Source organism: Phyllobates terribilis, unplaced genomic scaffold, assembly GCF_046119375.1.
Source record: "Phyllobates terribilis strain yellow unplaced genomic scaffold, ASM4611937v1 Scaffold_1__5_contigs__length_1240528914, whole genome shotgun sequence".
In the NCBI taxonomy this organism is placed as follows: Eukaryota; Metazoa; Chordata; class Amphibia; order Anura; family Dendrobatidae; genus Phyllobates; species Phyllobates terribilis.
This window is the reverse complement of record NW_027362761.1, coordinates 892,565,647-892,585,364: the sequence shown is the minus strand read 5'-3', so window position 1 is coordinate 892,585,364 and position 19,718 is coordinate 892,565,647. Positions and strand designations below refer to the sequence as shown.

General features: G+C 43.5%; 1 protein-coding gene across 50 annotated transcripts in view; it reads left to right on the top strand.

Annotated features, from left to right (window-relative positions):
• Nucleotides 1-19,718, top strand: part of ANK2 (ankyrin 2) — a 701,030-nt gene that overhangs the window by 638,872 nt on the left and 42,440 nt on the right. For 29 of the 50 annotated variants that reach the window (XM_073640230.1, XM_073640294.1, XM_073640221.1 and 26 more), the window contains 2 exons: nucleotides 2,464-2,485; nucleotides 5,370-10,628. In XM_073640230.1, coding sequence (XP_073496331.1) covers nucleotides 2,464-2,485; nucleotides 5,370-10,628 — 5,281 coding nt within the window. The remainder of the gene's footprint in view (nucleotides 1-2,463; nucleotides 2,486-5,369; nucleotides 10,629-19,718) is intronic. The other 21 variants (XM_073640365.1, XM_073640389.1, XM_073640399.1 and 18 more) reach the window with 1 other exon arrangement.

Sequence of the window (19,718 nt, the reverse complement as noted above, 5' to 3'; positions counted from 1 at the left end):
GCCTTTGGAGAGGAGGAAGTGGTCAACACTGTCGAAGGCAGAGGACAGGTCTAGGAAGAGGAGTACAGTGTGATGTTGTTTGGCTTTGGCAGTTAGCAGGCTGTACGCAAGTTCAGTTAAGGCAGTTTCAATAGGGTTTTGTCAAATAGAGAGGAGGAAGAAAGTTCAAGTTAGACATGATGTTCAATGAGTTAATAAATGGGAATAATGAGATAAAATAATAACTGGACAGGGAGGTAGGCCTGAGTGATGGTTTTGTAAAGGGATTGTCCAGTCTAGTGTAAATGTTCAACAAGAATTGCAGCTTGTCGAATCCTAACAGTGTGTAACATGATGCTGGATCAAGTGGTCATCCCATGTCCGCAAGTCTGTGGGTTGCTTACTTGCAGTCATGTGCCGACTAGCTGGAAATATGTAAATCATTACACAACGACCGCCCAAACCTTCAAGGAGAGCCAGAATTTGCACTAGGCAAGATAACTGTTAAACGATGAGTGTAATAGCTGCATATTTAAAGAAGGAAGGGAAGATGGTAGTCGTTAATAGGACAAGGAAGAGGGTCAGGGCTGGGACGAGCACAGTATGAAGGTTTGGGATAAGATAAAACTGGATAGGTTTGAGTCAAGAGATAGAGTCGATAGCTAAAGTATCATAGAATCATAGAATGGTAGAGTTGGAGGGGACCTCCTGGGTCATCTGGTCCAACCCCCTGCTCAATGCAGGATTCACTAAATCATCTCAGACAGATGTCTGTCCAGCCTCTGTTTGAAGACGTCCATTGAAGGGGAACTCACCAAAGGGGAAGTAATAGTATTGTTATAGAAAGCAATGGCTGCTTTTATGTTAAGTGAAAGTAGAGAACGGTTGAAGAGAGTCAGGGGGCGTGTAAATATGAAAATGTGTTAGCTTCCTGTGAGGGTGTGCTATTTTCTGAACTGAGAGGGCAATTGAAAAAAGGGAAGACAATGTAATATTGTGGTCAGAATGAGGAAGAGGTGAGTTGGAAAGGTTAGATAGGGAACAGACGTGAGTAAAGAATAGGTCTAATGTTGTAAGTGGCTGTGGAGGATGACAAAAGGAGGATGTAAGTGCCAGGAGTTTGGAGTATCTTGAAGTTGCTCATGATGATGGTGGGATAGCGGTTGAGAGGAAATATAGTAACCTAGTGGTTGATAGATGACAGCTGCTTTGAGGTTACAGAGAGAGTACATACAGACAGAGTGTACTTGATAAGAAGGGACTGGGAGGGAAGAAGTGGAATAGGGTTGAAGGAGCAGATATCAGATCTGATAAGAGATAGCTGACTCCACCATGTTTCCTGCTAGGATGGGGAATACAAGTAAATTGGAGGACACTGCAGGGAAGTGCTGCCAAGGAGGTAGCATCCAAGAAAGTTATCCATGTATTTGCTAGGATAAGTCATGAAAAATAAGTATGTCATGGATGTACAGTAGGAGACTTTATTGCAGCCTGAGTATGCATGGTACACTGCAATTTCATTGTGAATAAATAAACTAAATGCAAAGTCTGTAATGGAAACCTGTCACATATTGCTTCACTTAATAAGATAAGTTGATAAATGCACTTTAGTAAATATAACCAACCTGAGTTTAGACAAGTAAAGCATTAACCACTTTCTTTCAACAGAGTCTATTATCCCTAAATTGCAAATTCAGCTATTAAAACATTTATATAGGTGACTTCGCCATATCAATATAAATAATATATATTTTAGAGTTGTAGTTGCAGATCAATTCACTTTTAATATATATGAAAATGAGGTCGCTTTGGTGCACCCTTGGTGTGGCCAATGTCTCGGTACACCTTCCGCCACCCGATTTATGTATCCAGCACTGTCTTTGATCTTGATTGACAGCACAATGAACGCTTCTTAAATCTAAATCACTGTTCCTGCACATGTGCAGTGACTTTGGAGAAGCCCAGCAGCACACTCAATTGGACAGTGTGGTGTGCACTCATTGTGGGTATGGGCACGCTTTGATGTCTGGTTCCTCTCTGAAGCCGCAAGTTTGCTAAATTTATGGGTGTAGCGAGTGGCAGAGATCAGAGTGTGCCTGCACCCACACTAAACATCATGACCCTCGAGCTCGCTGCTGGGCTCCACCAGTGCCAGTGCACACTAGCAAGAACAGGGATTTTAGTCTTGCTGTGAGAATCTCAGCCCTGTCAATCAAGATTAGGGATAGTGCTAGATGGAAATCAGAGGTGACAGCATAAGGGTGCCTTAAGACATTTGTCACACCAATTGTGCATCGAAGAGCAATCATTTGCATATGGATTAAATGTAAATTTTTATAGGAGCTAAGTCCCCTATATAAATGTTTAAGCAGACGAATATGCATTTTGGGGGTGGCAGAGTCCCTTTATGCACTTATCTTACTACAGTATCAACATTTTCAGAAATATTTTCATATTAATTGTATAATTTTGTCCTTTTTCCAGGGAAATCTAACATCTGAGAAAAGTAAGTGGTTTAATATGTATAAAGTAAGCTTTGAATGATTAAATGGAGCTAAGCATGCAAGCCATGCTAACAATTTCAACTAAACTGATACTAACACTGCTTTAATAAAGATAATACACATATTATACTAGCATTGTTCATATAACATTTTGTAGGGATCTAAGCTACAACCTAATGATTAAACCCCTAAGCTAACCCTTTTCCCTGCTACTGACCTTTCGTGTGACCTTCCCCTTTACTCCTCCTACAAAGCCCATTCCATTTTCTGTTTTTTTTGCCGTGCATCTGTTGACATGACATTGTCATCTCATTAACTGGTTAATGACTGTATCAGTTTTGTGGGCACCAAGCAATATCCACATTAGGTTTTCTGCAAACTTAACACCAGCTAACTTCTTGCAGTGCAAATAATGTGATGCTTGGTCCAAACGGATACTGTCCTAATGCATTAGATGGCCGCCAACATTACTGTGGTGAAGTGTCAATAGTTTCATCTTCACTAAATATGTCAATATATTAACACAATATCAAATATAGAAGCGAGATAAAAATAAAAAAAAATGTTCTGTCATGGGTAATCAGTCTTTTCAATGACCGGTCTGATGAAGGCTGCCCCATCCATATTCCCTACGGGTACAGTGATTTCATAGCTACCCAATTCTTGACCTCCACTATGAACGAATAATGGCAAAACAGGTTGCCCATACAATTCATTAATTTGAATGGCTGCTGAAGGGTAATTTTTCTTGCCAACATTTTTTGACATCTTTAATCAAAAAGATGTTGTCTTCATTAGACAAAACTCCCAGTTGCAGCGTTAGATTTCTGGCTGGAAAGGCACGGGTTGCACTATGTAACCTTTACAAAAGTCAGTGATACTTATTAGTAGTAAAATGTTGTATTGTTAAAAAATTAAATTCATAGCCAAGTGTTACAATTTTTGAAAGAAATATTCCAATTTAATGTTAAAGTATAATTCTGCAAAAAAAGTAGCTTTAGGCCATGTCTTCATATTACCTAAAATATTTTACTTACCTATTTGCCAATATTTAGTAGATTCCAGTGCTGAATCATGTGCTAGCCGTGTGAGCAGCACTATGACGAGCCGACCAGGCAAGTAACATAGTAAATAATATAACCGCCCACATCTACCGTTCACTAATATCTAACTGTAACAAAACTAATATGACCCTTTATGAAAGGTAGAACCGCTTGGTCCTTATAGATATGCTGCATTATTGGCCTCTTACTAAAGTAAGAAAAAAAAATAGTTGTTGAACTTCACCACAGTATGTTGCAGATTCTTCCTTTTCCTTTAAGGCTTCTGCCAACATGACCTGTTCCCATAGCACCTTTGCTTTGCATGGAAATAACTTGACTTACATATACAGTGCGTGTGTGTGTTTTGTGTGGATGTATTGACCTTTTGTTTGCTGTGCATAACATCTTGTATTTCAATTCATTTTACGTTGATCCATGAAAACTCCTCTTTTCCTATGATTTTGTTGTTCAGACCTCACCTTATGTGTCCTTCAGTATGAGGATACTCCAATGATAGGATCATACATCCACTTTATTTCAACATTGCATAACATTGAGTTAAACAATCATCTTTCACAAGATTTCTTCCTAGATGAAATGCCGGTTTGTAGCTGGTTCAGATAACTATTTTTACCAGCTCTTCTGCTGCAAGAGAGGGTTCTTAAACTTTTTTTTTTATAACACTAGAGGATCAATTTTCTACATATGACTAACATGCACTCATGGTCAAATATAGACTTCTGCCGACAAAACAATGACTATATTTTATTTTTTCACTATTTAATTAGCAAGAAAAGTTAAATATAACTTATATAATACATCTCTCAAATGAGGAAACTAAGAAGTTTAAATCTTCAAACTCTTCGTAGCCACAAATTCTTCTATTTCTATCTTCAAGAGACGCACATAATGCCATAATGATCCCTACCACTCTGGACCTCAATTATCTGTCCCTTAAACTGCTGGGGCAGCTAATCAGAGAACATCGTGGAAGGAATATGGTCTCTCACATTTTTCATGCAGAAAGTTTTGAAAAACTTTATAATCATTTCCTTCATTTCTTGCTGGAGGATATAGCAAAAAGGAATATGCTGCTTAGTAGAATTTATCGTTTTAAAGTCTTTTGGCATTTTGCTATTCTAAATCTGGCATTTAATAGTTAATAGGTCAAGATTTTTCAGACATTCATTTTCCAACATCTAAATTTCAGGTACTTGAAAAACTTCAAAGTATAAATTGAATACATCAATATACATTACTACAGACCTCTCTGGCAGCAAGAGTTACACTACAGTAGATTGGCACACTAATATATTAATCTCTTTATATGTGATGATATCATATTAAATATGACATTCCTGTACGAGTTCCTCTAACCTGTTTTTCTGGCAGCTAAGTACCACTGGCTTTCTCTTTGAGGCAATCGACAATCAACAATTGTAGCTCTTCTTTCTATTTTTATTTTTTTTTCTATTGGTTGTGTAGCATCAAAACAATCTTGAGATGCCTTTGTTCAAATTCACTGTGATTTTGTTTTCTACTTGTAATTTATTTATTCATTTGCTGTTTTGTCTCAGAATTTGTGTTGTCCTTCTGTTGTATGTGTGAGTGTGGTGTAGTATGCATTCTAAGCAAGTTATTTCCTGCCCATTTTCCTTCCCAATTACCTTTTTCCTTTAGCATGATGTTCAAGACTGCTTGGATCCACCAACCACGTCAGTTCATTGCATTCACACCCCCACCTCAGCCAAAGCTGTGATTATTTCCTTCATGATTACATTAGTCAGTCACTATTTATTTATTTATTGCCATTTTATGTTAATATTTCTCATTCACCTCAAAGATGACGAAGAAACGGAATCCACGGAAACTTCCATCCTGAAAAGCCATCTTGTCAATGATGAGCCAGTTTTAGCAAGTCCAGACCTGCTATCTGAAGTGTGTGAAATGAAGCAAGACTTGATAAAAATGAGTGCAATTCTAACTATTGATGCCACTCAAAAGCCATTTTCCTCTAAAAATAAAGAACTTGAAAGAACCGAAGAAGATCCAGGAGAACCGTTTGAAATCGTTGGAAAAGTAAAAGAAGATTTGGAAAAAGTGAATGAAATTCTCAGAACTGGAACCTACTCTAGAGAAAAACATGAAGAAGCTCACTCTTCAAGATCATATAAAAAAGATGAAGAGTGGGTTGTTGTAGGAGCTGATGAAATAGCAGAAGCCAAACTAAAAGCCCTCCAGCAAGCTGATGAAACACCATGTGTAGAAATACGAATAGACCGAGGGGAGAAACCTAGAATAAAAGCGGACATGCATGACATGGTTAATTATCTTACGAATGACCTAAACTCTTACTCATCTGATTCTACAACCTCTAGTGGAATTGAAACACAGAAAACAGAACAACGTAAACTTCCACTAGAGATCAAAAAACCTATTCGCAGGAAACTTAGAGAAAGAAGGAGGCAAGAAGAGCTCTATGGTACTAGTGACTCATCGGGGCTAACAACATTTAGTTCAGAAGAGTCATTAGATGATGAAATTGGCCTTACTATAGCATCTACTCCACCTGTAAAAGAAGTTTCACCAGTGATTGAAGAAACACCAATCGGGTCAATAAAAGACAAAGTGAAAGCTCTTCAGAAACGAGTTGAAGAAGAACAAAAGGGACTTTCAAGCATATCAAGCAAAGTACAGGTTAAGGAGGTTGTTTCTGAGCCTGCCAGGCAACCAAGTGCAGTGACTGTGGTGAAGCCACCAGTTTCGCCATCTTCTAAAACTGAAAAGTTGGAAGAAACTATGTCAGTTCGTGAATTAATGAAAGCATTTCAGTCAGGTCATGATCCATCTAAGGAGAGATCTGGACTTTTTGAGTATAAAACAATAAAATCCGTACGAAAGCAAAGCTCTGTAGAAAGTAAATTAGCAGATAGTACAGTTCCAACTTCAGATAGTAATAAAATGATAGATGATTCAGTGAAAGAACATTTAGCTTCTGGTGAAAGTGAGCAGAAATCCCCCATAGACCATGTAAAGTTAAAGTCAGTCTCTGATGACCAAAAAGAATACAAGGAAAGTCCCACATTGCCCCCTATTGATATTAGAGAGGTAGTGACTCAGATCCATACAACAGATGAACCTGTTCATTCAATTAATGATGAGGAAATCTATAACGAACGATCGACTATAAGATTAAGAGTTAGCAGCAGTGACCAAGATGTTGATCCACAAATTAGCCCTGACAGGAAAACATCCACAGACTTTTCAGACGTTATTAAAGAAGAGCTCGAAGATAATGACAATTATTTACAATTTAAACATCTCCCAGAAGCTGAAGGTGTTCAGTTAAATTTAGATCAAGTACTCATTAGCCCATTTAATATAACCTTTCCTTCTGAATATGGAACAGATGACTTTCTACCTGCTTTACATTTACAAGGTGGAGCATATGATGATAGCTCAGATAGTCTTAAGCATGAAGGGGTTGCCGATTCACCAAGTGGCAGCTTATTGGAAGGAACACCTCATATGAGCTCAGAAGACAGCTACAAGCATGAAGGTTTAGCAGAGACTCCAGGAACAAGCCCTGAAAGCCTATCAGTTTCACCAAAGAAATCTGAAGAACAGACTGGTGATCAACTTTACACAGAAAAAGATGATGCACAAGACACTAAATCTGTTACTAAAACGGAAAATAAAGATGGCAAATTGACTGAAGTAGGCAACAATATCACACACATAAACCAAGTTCACAGTGATGAAAAATCTCATGATACTGAAGAATTTCCCTTAGACTGTAAAGATTCTTCAGCTAAAGGTGAATGTCATGTAACTTTAAAAAGCCCTCAGGGACTAGAATTAATTTTCCCTACTAAAAATGTTCAAGATGATGAGGTCTGCAGCCCTGTGGCTGATGACTCGGTAGCAATTAGTCATCAGGATTCATTGGAAGCAAGCCCAGTGTTGGAAGACAATTCTTCACGTAAAACTCCTGATTCATTAGAACCAAGTCCCTCAAAAGAATCACCATGTCATGACTCACTTGAGAATAGCCCAGTTGAGGATAAAATTAAGTCTAGTATCTTTATAGGCTCAGCCCTTCATGCAAGTTTGAAATCAGACCTGGCATCAGAGTTGGCTCTTCGTTCTAGAATTCTCAGAGATCCAGATGGAAGTGCTGAGGATGATAGTATAGAACAAACTTCACTCATGGAAAGCTCTGGCAAAAGTCCACTTTCTCCTGATACTCCCAGTTCTGAAGAGATAAGTTATGACGTTACACCCAAAGTACAAGACTTACAGGCATTCTCTGCCCTTCCAAAGCCAGGTATAATTCCAGAAGTTTCTGAAGAGCAAGAAGAAGATTCAGAAAATGAGACGAAAAAAAGATTTACACCTGAAGAAGAAATGTTCAAAATGGTAGCTAAGATAAAAATGTTTGATGAGCTGGAGCAAGAAGCAAAGCAGAAAAGAGAATATAAAAAAGAATTCAAGCCAGAAGAAAATATATCAGGAAGTGACTCAAAAACGTCAAATGATGATGACATTGAAGAGAATGGTATTAAATTAGTGCAGGATGAAGATGTTCAGGTTGTAGTCAAGTCTATAGAAAGCAGAAAAAGTAGTTCATCTTCAGAAAGTGAACCAGAATTAACCCAGTTGAAAAAAGGAGCAGACTCCGGTTTATTGCTAGACCCTGTAATAAGAGTTCAACCTCCATCTCCACTACCACCAAGCTTAGATTCTAGTTCAAGCCCTGAGGACACAGCTTTTCAACCAATTAAAGACTCATTCAAGACAGAAGAGGTACAGGCAGATGATATTAGCATCCAAAAAACAGAACAAACGGAACGCAGTGGTTATGAAAGTCCCACTTTTACTGAAGATAAAGTTTTGACAGTTGAGGCTGATATTAAAGAGACCTGTATTTCATCATCAATGAAAACACACGTACATGAGAATACTAGTACAGATCAGTCAATAGCACAAAATCTTACAGATAATGTTGAAGATGCACATGAAAGTGCATCTGATTTTAAAGAGATAACCAACGTAGAAAAAGATCATATAGTTTCTTTTGATGTATCGGTCAAGGAACCCAATGTTTCTCAGTGTGCAGAGCTCACATCAGTGTATAACAATGTAACATATCCAATTCAGAGTGATATATCTCTATTTGATGATAGCAGTGCATGTAAATCATTTGCTTCATCATCGTTAGTGATTCAGAATGATTTCTGTCAAACATCTGTATCTTCACAATCACAAAATTACACTATTGAGCATGAACGTACTGTCTCAGTGCCTGAAATCACAAGTCCTTATGAAAATGTCCCAGTAGAACACTTTTTTACTAGTCATGATATAACTCAAGACCCTGCACATGACATAAGTATGGTCGAAAGCTTATCATGCGGTAAAGATGAAGATACCTTCCAGCAGGAAAAAGTTGCACCCAGGTGTTCCTCAACAGATAATGAATGTTTTAAAAGAGATGCCTTAATAAGTGAAACCACAGAACATCAAGGGGAACACATTGTTATAACTAAATCTGAAGCTGAACCAGACTCGTGGAGTTCTATCAGAGAAGATGATGAAGCTTTTGAAGCACGTGTTAAAGAAGAAGAGCAAAAAATATTTGGGTTAATGGTAGATAAACAGTCACAGGGAACTACACCCGACACTACTCCAGCACGTACACCCACTGAAGAGGGTACCCCATCCAGTGAGCAAAATCCCTTTATGTTTCAAGAAGGGAAACTTTTTGAGATGACCCGTAGTGGAGCTATAGATATGACCAAAAGAAACTATGCCGATGAAAGCTTTCACTTTTTCCAAATTGGACAGCAGTGTGCAGAAGGTGTACAAGAGGACATCAAAGAAGAAAGTGGAGAAGAAGAGTCACCAAATCCTGAAAGTTTATCAGATCCATTTTCTGCTGTAGAAACTGATGTAACAGAAAGTGAATTACAGGATACAACAGAATCCCCGTTTGATAGTCAGTCAATTGCTGAATCTGAAGTCGATGTTGATGATATGGAAACAGACACTAATAAAACAGAGCAAAAGTTAAGAATTAAAATGGGAATTTCTGCTTCCTCAAAAACATCTAAAAAGGATGCTGAAGTGACTTCTGCAGAGGAGAATTTAACAAATGTATCAAATACTCAGGAGGGCTATGATAGTTCCCTAGACTCTTGGTCACCATCTCCAGATTATTCTACGGTAGATATGCAAATAGATTTCGCTACCATTCCAAAGTTTGTGGCTTCTGAACGAGATGAATCCCCAGATTCTTCACCAGAAGAACAGAAGTCTGTAATTGAAATCCCAACTGCAGACGTAGAAAGTGGTTCCTCTTTTGTATCAAAGTCAAAAATTCCTATAAGATCTGTTTCGTCAGTATGTGAAGAAAGTCCACAAAGTTTTATATCTGCTAACACTGAAACAAATGATTGCCTTACACCGGTAGAAGATCAAAAACCAAAGTCCAAGATCCCTGTTAAATCAACTTTAACTAAAACTGATCAATCCTTCACATTTCCAGATGTATCTAGTAGCAAAATACCCGTGAAACAAGATAATAGATGTAAATCAGAGTCTGATGCTCGTACATCAGATTCTAAAATAAAAACAGCCATTAAAACCAAAAGTTGCACAGAATCTCATTGTGAGATTTCTGAAAGATCTAGCCATGTAGTTAAGGGAGAAAGTGTTGAGGTAACTAAGCAAAAATTATCCAAACTTCCAGTGAAAGCTAAGAGTTTGTCACCTGCCCCATCATCATCAGCAGCAGAAGCAGCAACAACAGAGCAGGAACGTTTCTTTGAAATGTACAAGAATTCTATTGATTTCTTTGAAGAAATTAGTGATGAGGCATCAAAATTAGTGGACAGGCTTACTCAGGCTGAAAAGGAACAAGAACCAGTATCTGACGATGAGAGCAGTGCCTTTGATGTTTCAGTCATTGAAAATCTTCCAATGTCTGGAACCCAGCCATCTGTTCCAGAAGACATCTTTGATACGAGACCTATATGGGATGAGTCAGTAGAAACTCAAATTGAACGTATTCCAGATGACCATAGCCATGACATTGCACAAGGTATTTGCCAAAGAAAGTGGGATTTTCCTCTGTTATGCATGTCATAGATTTTGAATTCACTTTCTGTGATTTGTGAACATTTTCTTTTGTGGTGATTGTTTTTGTTGGTGCATGTCGTGTCTGTTTTTATGTTGTAAAAAGTCATCACTGTTTGTGACACAAATCTCAAGATTGGACATTGTGAAGGCTTAATAAAGCTATAATAATAACCCATAATATGAAGGGTCATTTAGGTCAGTGTGAAGGTTTGCAAAGACTGACTTTTTTATTACAAACATGGACTTCCTTGACTAAAATAATAAGTACATTTGGAGCTTCTCCTGCAGTGACGGTTCTCACTATACAATTTGCTTCCCATCTATTCATATTTCCCTTGGCTTTTTCCCTAGGTTTATGATTTTACACCGAAACGTCACATAATCCACGTTGGATTGTCTAATGTACATAAACATAACCAGCGTTGCATCTGGCAGAGTGCTCAATTCTTTTTATTTTTCAAAAATAAGTAGAACTAGGAGTTGCAAAAATTGCATATGCCATATAGACATATTCACAAGGCATTTGGTTATCTGTGATTTCATTCAAAGTTTGACAGTATAAAAAGTTATTATATGTCAATAAACATATACAATTATCAAGAATGATTCCCAGGAATAATGCTCCTGAAGGCCATGTCTGCATTCAAAGCCTTTTTTCTGTATTCATACAGCTCCTGTATAGTTCCTGTTTACCTATAAAAATCTGATTATCTCTAACAGCGCACAAACAAGCTCTGCTTAATCTTATCCCATAGGTTAGCAAAATAAAGGCTCAGATGGACAGCAGAATCAGACAACACGAGTTTGTTAGAAGTCTGTAACTATGGAAATTCATCAGTTTGCAGAAAAGTTGTGCACACAAAATACTAGGATATTTTGAATTAAGGCTGTTAATTATTCCACACAATTAATTATTCCACAAAATACTAGGATATTTTGAATTAAGGCTGTTATTTATTCCACACAGATCCTGAGAGTGAAGACAGGACAATACTTGAAAAAAATGTTTTCAACTCATGTCTATTTTTAGTCATTTGAGTTCCATATGTGCAAAGAGGTGTGGGTGCAAAGAGAGGAAAGGTGTGTCAGCCTTAGGTTTGTTTGGTCGATGATGAGGGTGATTTCAGAAAATATCCTCTGGTATTCCTTTAAAATGATCACCCTTTGGCATTTCTTTAACACAACATACTTAATAAATCCAAGGTTAACATTTACTCCATATAGTTAATACAGGACATCCTGAAAAACATGGGATCCACTGGTCTACTTGTTTTTAGACCCATTTGTACTCATGATCATGGTCCTTACTCAAGGACATTGCATATAAATAAATCTGAAACATGAAGGCCATTCACGGAGTGAATTTTAGCATTTGACTAATAAACTTTGTCGTTTTTCTGAAATACCAAAGGAGGTGCTGGATTCAACCTCATCAGACACAACAGTAGCAGAGCTCTGATTCCCCTTTTCTACTTATACTCAGCACAGTGCTGCTCGGCCAGTTGTACAGAGAAAACTTCAAGAGGAACTGTCACCAATCAAAAGTGACTGCTTTTTGCTAATATTTTATTCCTGCTGCTCTCCTAAGTATTCTATTTATTTTTTAAATCCGCTAAACTGTTCCAGAGATATGGGCTTTTTTTTCTAGTGCTAATTCTTATAGTCTTTACCAAAAGGGCGTCACTTATGGGGTAACAATGCAGAACATCCTAAAGTCTCGCCTCCCACAAAATTCTGTGAGCAAAATACCATAAAGACCATAAAATTGTACTAAATAAAAAGACCCATTTCTATGAAACCCTATGGCTGATTAAAAAAAAATTAACTAATAATAATAAAAAAAGAAATGTATGTGTGTGTATATGTATATATCTATATATAGATATATATATATGTGTATATATATACAGTACGGACCAAAAGTTTGGACACACCTTCTCATATAAAGATTTTTCTGTATTTTCATGACTATGAAAATTGCACATTAACACTGAAGGCATCAAAACTATGAAGCTCATCAAGAGAATGCTGTAACGGGTCTGGGAGGTGGAACCTCTGAGCAACTATACAAGGGGGCAGTCCTTGTAAGGAAGCGGGTGGCTCCCAGGGAAGGTGGGCAGGTAGTCACGGCTAGTGACGGGGACAGTCTCTGGGTAGAAGGGCAGGAGGACACGGCTGGTGACGGGGACAGTCTCTGGGTAGAAGGGCAGGAGGACACGGCTGGTGACGGGGACAGTCTCTGGGTAGAAGGGCAGGAGGTCACGGCAAGTGACGGGGGCAGTCTCTTGACAGGCGGGTGGTCACGGCAAGTGACGGCAGAGCCTCCAGGTAGGCTAGCAGGCAGGTAGCAGGTGGACGCTCCCAGGTGAGCGGGCAAGAGTCTCTGGACAGGCCGGTGGTCACAGCAAGTGACGGCTCCAGGTAGGCTAGCAGGCAGGTAGCAGAGAAGCGCTCCCAGGTGAGCGGGCAAGAGTCTCTGGACAGGCAGGTGGTCACAGCACGTGACGACGGAGCCTCCAGGTAGGCTAACAGGCAGGTAGCAGGTGAGCGCTCCCAGGTGAGCGGGCAAGAGTCTCTGGACAGGCAGGTGGTCACAGCACGTGACGGCGGAGCCTCCAGGTAGGCTAGCAGACAGGTAGTAGGTGAGCGCTCCCAGGTGAGCGGGCAGACTGATCCATAGACAGACTGGCAGGGCTGGTAGGCAGACTGTCGGACCGCAGATAGATAAGTAACAGGCAGGAATCTGGCAGGTGACTGGCAGGTAACTGGCAGGTAACTGGTAACGGGACCTGAGGGCTGAAGCAGAGTTGAAAGGCTTTGCAACAACATTGCTCGGGCACCTCCATTTTGGAGGAGGTGCCTTATATATGGTGAGGTCCTCCGGCCATTGGCCGGGGACTCCTTAGGACGGCGCGCGCGGCCCCTTTAAGAGAGGGGGAGCGCGCGCGCGCCCTAAGCACAGAGGCCGGGAAGCAGCGCGCGCTGCCAGCAGAGCGGGAGGAAGCCGCCGGGCACGGAGCGGAGAGGTGAGGGGAACGGCGTCCCTGCCTAGCAGGAGGCAGGGACGCCGACGCTACAGTACCCCCCCTTTAGGCCCCCCCTTTTTTAGGCCAGAGAGAAATTTAGCAAAGATGAGAGGGGCATGGATGTTCTCCCGGGGCTCCCATGTTCTCTCCTCAGGACCAAACCCCTTCCAATCTACCAAAAAAAAGGTCTTTCCTCTTACCCTCTTAGTGGCCAGAATACTCTCTACCTCAAAGACGTCTTCAGCGGAAACCGGAGCAGGAGGAGTGCCTGGATTGTTGGAAAAAGAGTTAAAGACAACGGGTTTGAGGAGAGATACGTGGAAGGAGTTGGGAATCCGTAAGGTGGCCGGGAGTTTTAATTTGTAGGCCACTGGATTAATTTGCCTGAGGATTTCGAAAGGACCAATGAAGCGAGGACCTAACTTGTAGGAGGGTATCTTGAGCCGTACATGTTTGGAAGAGAGCCAAACCTTGTCTCCCAGACGGAATTGAGGCGGATCCAGACGTCTCTTATCAGCATATCGCTTCATCCGCTCGGAGGACTAAAGAAGTGCAGACCTAGTACTCTCCCAAATGGTAGAAAACTCGCTGACAAGAGACTGCGCGGCAGGGTTGTCCACAGAGGCGGAGACGGGAAACGGAATCCGGGGGTGCTGGCCATAGACAATAAAGAACGGGGACTTAGAAGAGGATTCGCTCTCGTGGTTATTATAAGAGAACTCGGCCCAAGGAAGGAGGTCCACCCAATCAGAATGGTGGGCATTAACAAAGTGCCGGAGATAGCTGGTAAGGATCTGATTGATCCGCTCCACTTGACCATTGGACTGAGGGTGGTAAGCGGAGGAGAAGTCCAGGGTGACGTCCAGCAGTTTACATGTGGCTCTCCAGAAGCGTGAGGTAAACTGAACCCCTCGATCCGACACGATGTGGAGGGGTAGGCCATGGAGACGGAAGATATGGCGGATAAAGTCCTTAGCCAGCTCAGGTGCAGACGGAAGACCAGGCAGGGGAATGAAGTGGGCCATTTTAGAGAAGCGGTCCGCGACCACCCAAATGACAGTACACCCGGCAGAGACAGGAAGATCGGTAATGAAGTCCATAGCGATGTGTTGCCACGGGGCAACAGGTATGGGAAGCGGCAGGAGATGACCAGCTGGTAAGTGTCTGGGAACTTTGTTGCGGCCACAAGATGAACAGGCAGAGACGAAGTCTACCACATCCTTACGCAGGGTAGACCACCAGTAATGCCGGGAAATGAGTAGGAAGGTCTTTTTTTGGCCGGCATAGCCAGCTAGTTTAGAAGAATGACCCCAGCGAAGAATCCTCTCACGGTCTGGAGGCGCCACGAACGTCTTGCCGGGTGGAAGACGAGTCAAATATAAGGGGGCCACATTCATCACCTTGAAGGGGTCGATAATGTGCATAGGCTCCTCCTCTTGGTCGGAGGACAGGAAGGATCGGGACAAGGCATCAGCTTTGACATTTTTGTCCGCCGGGCGGAAATGAAGGATGAAATCGAAGCGGGCAAAAAACAAAGACCACCGGGCCTGACGTGGATTAAGTCTCTGGGCATTTTGGAGATATGCCAGGTTCTTGTGATCCGTGTAGATGATCTCCGGGTATAGAGCCCCTTCAAGCAGGTAACGCCACTCCTCCAGCGCCAATTTAACGGCTAGCAGTTCTCGGTCTCCTATGGAGTAATTGCGCTCAGAGGAGGAGACGATATTAGAGAAAAAGCCGCAGGTTACCATTCTCCCGGAGGAAGACTTTTGGGTGAGCACCGCTCCGGCTCCAGAGGAGGAGGCATCAACCTCCAGGTAGAACTGTTTGTTGCAGTCCGGACAGTGCAGCACAGGGGCAGAGGAGAAGGCTTGTTTCAGGGAAAGGAAGGCCTCCTCAGCTTCGGATGACCATACCTTGGGATTTGCTCCCTTACGGGTGAGCGCAGATATGGGCGCAGTCCGTGATGAGAAGTGAGGAATGAAGAGACGATAGTAATTAGCGAAGCCCAGGAATCGCTGTATCGCCTTCAAGCCCTCCGGACGGGGCCACTTTAGGACAGCAGAGAGCTTCTCGGGATCCATTCGCAAGCCTGTCTGGGAGATAACATAGCCCAGGAAAGGAAGAGAGGTCTGCTCAAAAAGGCACTTCTCGTATTTAGCATAGAGGTGGTTCTGCCTGAGCCTAAGCAGGACCTGACGAACATCCCTCCGGTGTGTGGGAAGATCCGGAGAGAAGACCAAGATGTCGTCCAGGTATACCACCACGCAGGAGTAAAGAAGGTCACGGAAGATGTCGTTGACCAGTTCTTGGAAGACGGCGGGAGCATTGCAGAGACCGAAGGGCATCACACGGTACTCATAGTGTCCGTCCCGGGTATTAAATGCTGTTTTCCACTCGTCTCCCTGACGGATACGGACCAGGTTATATGCTCCACGTAGATCCAGCTTGGAAAAGATCCTGGCGCCTTTAAGGCGATCAAATAACTCAGAGATGAGCGGAAGAGGGTATTTATTTTTAACCGTGATCTGATTGAGTCCTCTATAGTCAATACAGGGGCGAAGCGAGCCATCTTTTTTTTTGACAAAGAAGAATCCGGCTCCAGCCAGGGAAGTAGACTTCCGGATGAATCCCCTGGCCAGATTCTCCTCTATGTACTCAGACATGGCCCGGGTTTCTGCCGCAGACAACGGATAAATACTCCCACGGGGTGGAGTGGCGCCGGGTACCAGGTCGATTGGGCAATCATATGGCCTATGAGGTGGCAATGTCTCTGCTTCCTTCTTACCGAAGACGTCAGCATAGGGCCAGTAAGGAGCCGGAAGACCGGGTAAATTAGCTGGGATAGGTGGAGGACGAACCGGACGAACCGGAACCAGGCAGGTCTTATGGCAGGCCGGCCCCCACCGGAGTACTTCACCGGAATGCCAGTTCAACACGGGTTCATGTGTCTGGAGCCAAGGTAGACCTAGCAATAGGGAGTGGGAGAGTCCGGACAACACATGGAAGGAGATTACCTCAGAGTGCAGCATTCCCACCTGCAGGGTTATGGGTTCCGTGACGAGCAGGATGGTCACCGGAAGGAGTCTTCCATCCACGGAGGCGACTGACAAAGGTTCAGCCAGAGACTTGGTGGGAATATGGTATTTCTTAACCAGGGACTGAGAGATGAGGCTTCCAGCGGATCCAGAGTCCAGGTGGGCGAGTTCAAAGTGACGGTTCTCTCCCCAGGAGATAGATACAGACAAAGTCAGGGTTGGAGAGGACTTATTTTTGTCTAGGGCGACCTCTCCGAGCGGTCCTAGACACTGGAGTTTCCCGGCCTCTCCGGGCAGGAACGAATCAGGTGCTCCTTACTGCCACAATAGAAGCAGCTCCCCTCGGCTCGGCGTGACTCTTGGCGAGATTTGACCAACTTGGTCTGGTCGATCTGCATGGACTCGGGTGAGTGCGCCCGGGGAGTGACAGAAGAGGAGACAGGTTTCTGGAAAGTAGGAGCTAGGCGGGGAAACCTTCTCTCACAGGTGGTCTCTTTGGTACGTTCTTGAAACCGGATGTCAATGCGGGTAGCCAGAGACACCATGTCATCCAGGGTGGTAGGAATATCCCGACCGACGAGCTCATCTTTAATCCGACCGGAAAGGCCCTCCCAGAAGACGGACACCAGGGCCTCATTATCCCAGGCAAGCTCAGAAGCGAGGGTGTGGAATCGTATGGCATATTGGCCCACGGTGAGACTCCCTTGGCGGAGACGTAGCAAAGAGGAGGCAGATGAGGTCTTTCGTCCCGGTTCATCGAAGACCCTACGGAAAGCAGTGAGGAAAGACGACAGGTCGGATACCAGGGGATCCCCTCTCTCCCACAGAGGGTTAAGCCATGCCAGTGCCTCCCCAGTGAGATGGGACATGAAGAATGCCACTTTGGCTCAGTCGGAGATAAACTGGTGGGCCAGGAGTTCAAAGTGCAGGGTGCACTGGTTTATGAAGCCCCGAGCTTGAGCGGGGTCGCCTCCGAAGCGAGGAGGTGCAGAATGCCGGGGACCGGGGCAGGATGCCATGGTATTGATGGGCAGCGGCGCTGCCGGGTTGCGAGTCATGACACTAGCGGTGGTTGCTGGTGGAGCAGTCAGAGTGTCCAGGCGAGAGTTGACATTCCGCAGGTGGCTCAGGATGGACTCCTGTTGGGACCTCTGACGGGACAGTTCATGGCATAGGTCCGAGAGCGAGGGAGTTTGGGTTCCATGGCCCGAGCAAACTGTAACGGGTCTGGGAGGTGGAACCTCTGAGCAACTATACAACGGGGCAGTCCTTGTAAGGAAGCGGGTGGCTCCCAGGGAAGGTGGGCAGGTAGTCACGGCTAGTGACGGGGACAGTCTCTGGGTAGAAGGGCAGGAGGACACTGCAGGTGACGGGGACAGTCTCTGGGTAGAAGGGCAGGAGGTCACGGCAAGTGACGGGGACCGTCTCTGGGTAGAAGGGCAGGAGGTCACGGCAAGTGACGGTGACTGTCTCTGGGTAGAAGGGCAGGAGGTCACGGCAAGTGACGGGGGCAGTCTCTTGACAGGCGGGTGGTCACGGCAAGTGACGGCAGAGCCTCCAGGTAGGCTAGCAGGCAGGTAGCAGGTGGACGCTCCCAGGTGAGCGGGCAAGAGTCTCTGGACAGGCCAGTGGTCACAGCAAGTGACGGCTCCAGGTAGGCTAGCAGGCAGGTAGCAGAGAAGCGCTCCCAGGTGAGCGGGCAAGAGTCTCTGGACAGGCAGGTGGTCACAGCACGTGACGGCGGAGTCTCCAGGTAGGCTAACAGGCAGGTAGCAGGTGAGCGCTCCCAGGTGAGCGGGCAAGAGTCTCTGGACAGGCAGGTGGTCACAGCACGTGACGGCGGAGCCTCCAGGTAGGCTAGCAGACAGGTAGTAGGTGAGCGCTCCCAGGTGAGCGGGCAGACTGATCCATAGACAGACTGGCAGGGCTGGTAGGCAGACTGTCAGACCGCAGATAGATCATTAACAGGCAGGAATCTGGCAGGTGACTGGCAGGTAACTGGTAACGGGACCTGAGGGCTGAAGCTGAGTTGAAAGGCTTTGCAACAACATTGCTCGGGCACCTCCATTTTGGAGGAGGTGCCTTATATATGGTGAGGTCCTCCGGTCATTGGCCGGGGACTCCTTAGGACGGCGCGCGTGGCCCCTTTAAGAGAGGGGGAGTGTGCGCGCGCGCGCCCTAAGCACAGAGGCCGGGAAGCAGCGCGCGCTGCCAGCAGAGCGGGAGGAAGCCGCCGGGCACGGAGTGGAGAGGTGAGGGGAACGGCGTCCCTGCCTAGCAGGAGGCAGGGACGCCGACGCTACAAATGCCAAGAGTGTGCAAAGCAGTCATCAAAGCAAAAGGTGGCTACTTTGAAGAACCTAGAATATAAGACATATTTTCAGTTGTTTCACACTTTTTTGTTAAGTATATAATTCCACATGTGTTAATTCATAGTTTTGATGCCTTCAGTGTGAATGTACAATTTTCATAGTCATGAAAATACAGAAAAATCTTTAAATGAGGTGTGTCCAAATTTTTGGTCTGTACGGTATATAAATATATATATGTATATTTACATGTGTATGTATGTATGTATATATATATATATATATATATATATATATATATATATATATATATATTCCAAAAATATGGAGGCAGCACACCAAATGAGGTAGAAAAAAAAATTTCAGGTTCACAATACTGGACCGAAATGTCGCCACATGGGCTATTAAATAGTATTCAATTCTTTTCTACTTCATTTGCTGTGCTGCCTCCATATTTTCGGATTATATTGAAGGGCTGGTATGTACCTAGGGAGCTTTACACCCATCTTTTTGCAAGTGCTGCTTTTTTATACATACCGTATATACACTGCTCAAAAAAATAAAGGGAACACTTAAACAACAGCATATAACTCCAAGTGAATCAAACTTCTGTGAAATCAAACTGTCCACTTAGGAAGCAACACTGATTGACAATCAATTTCACCTGCTGTTGTGCAAA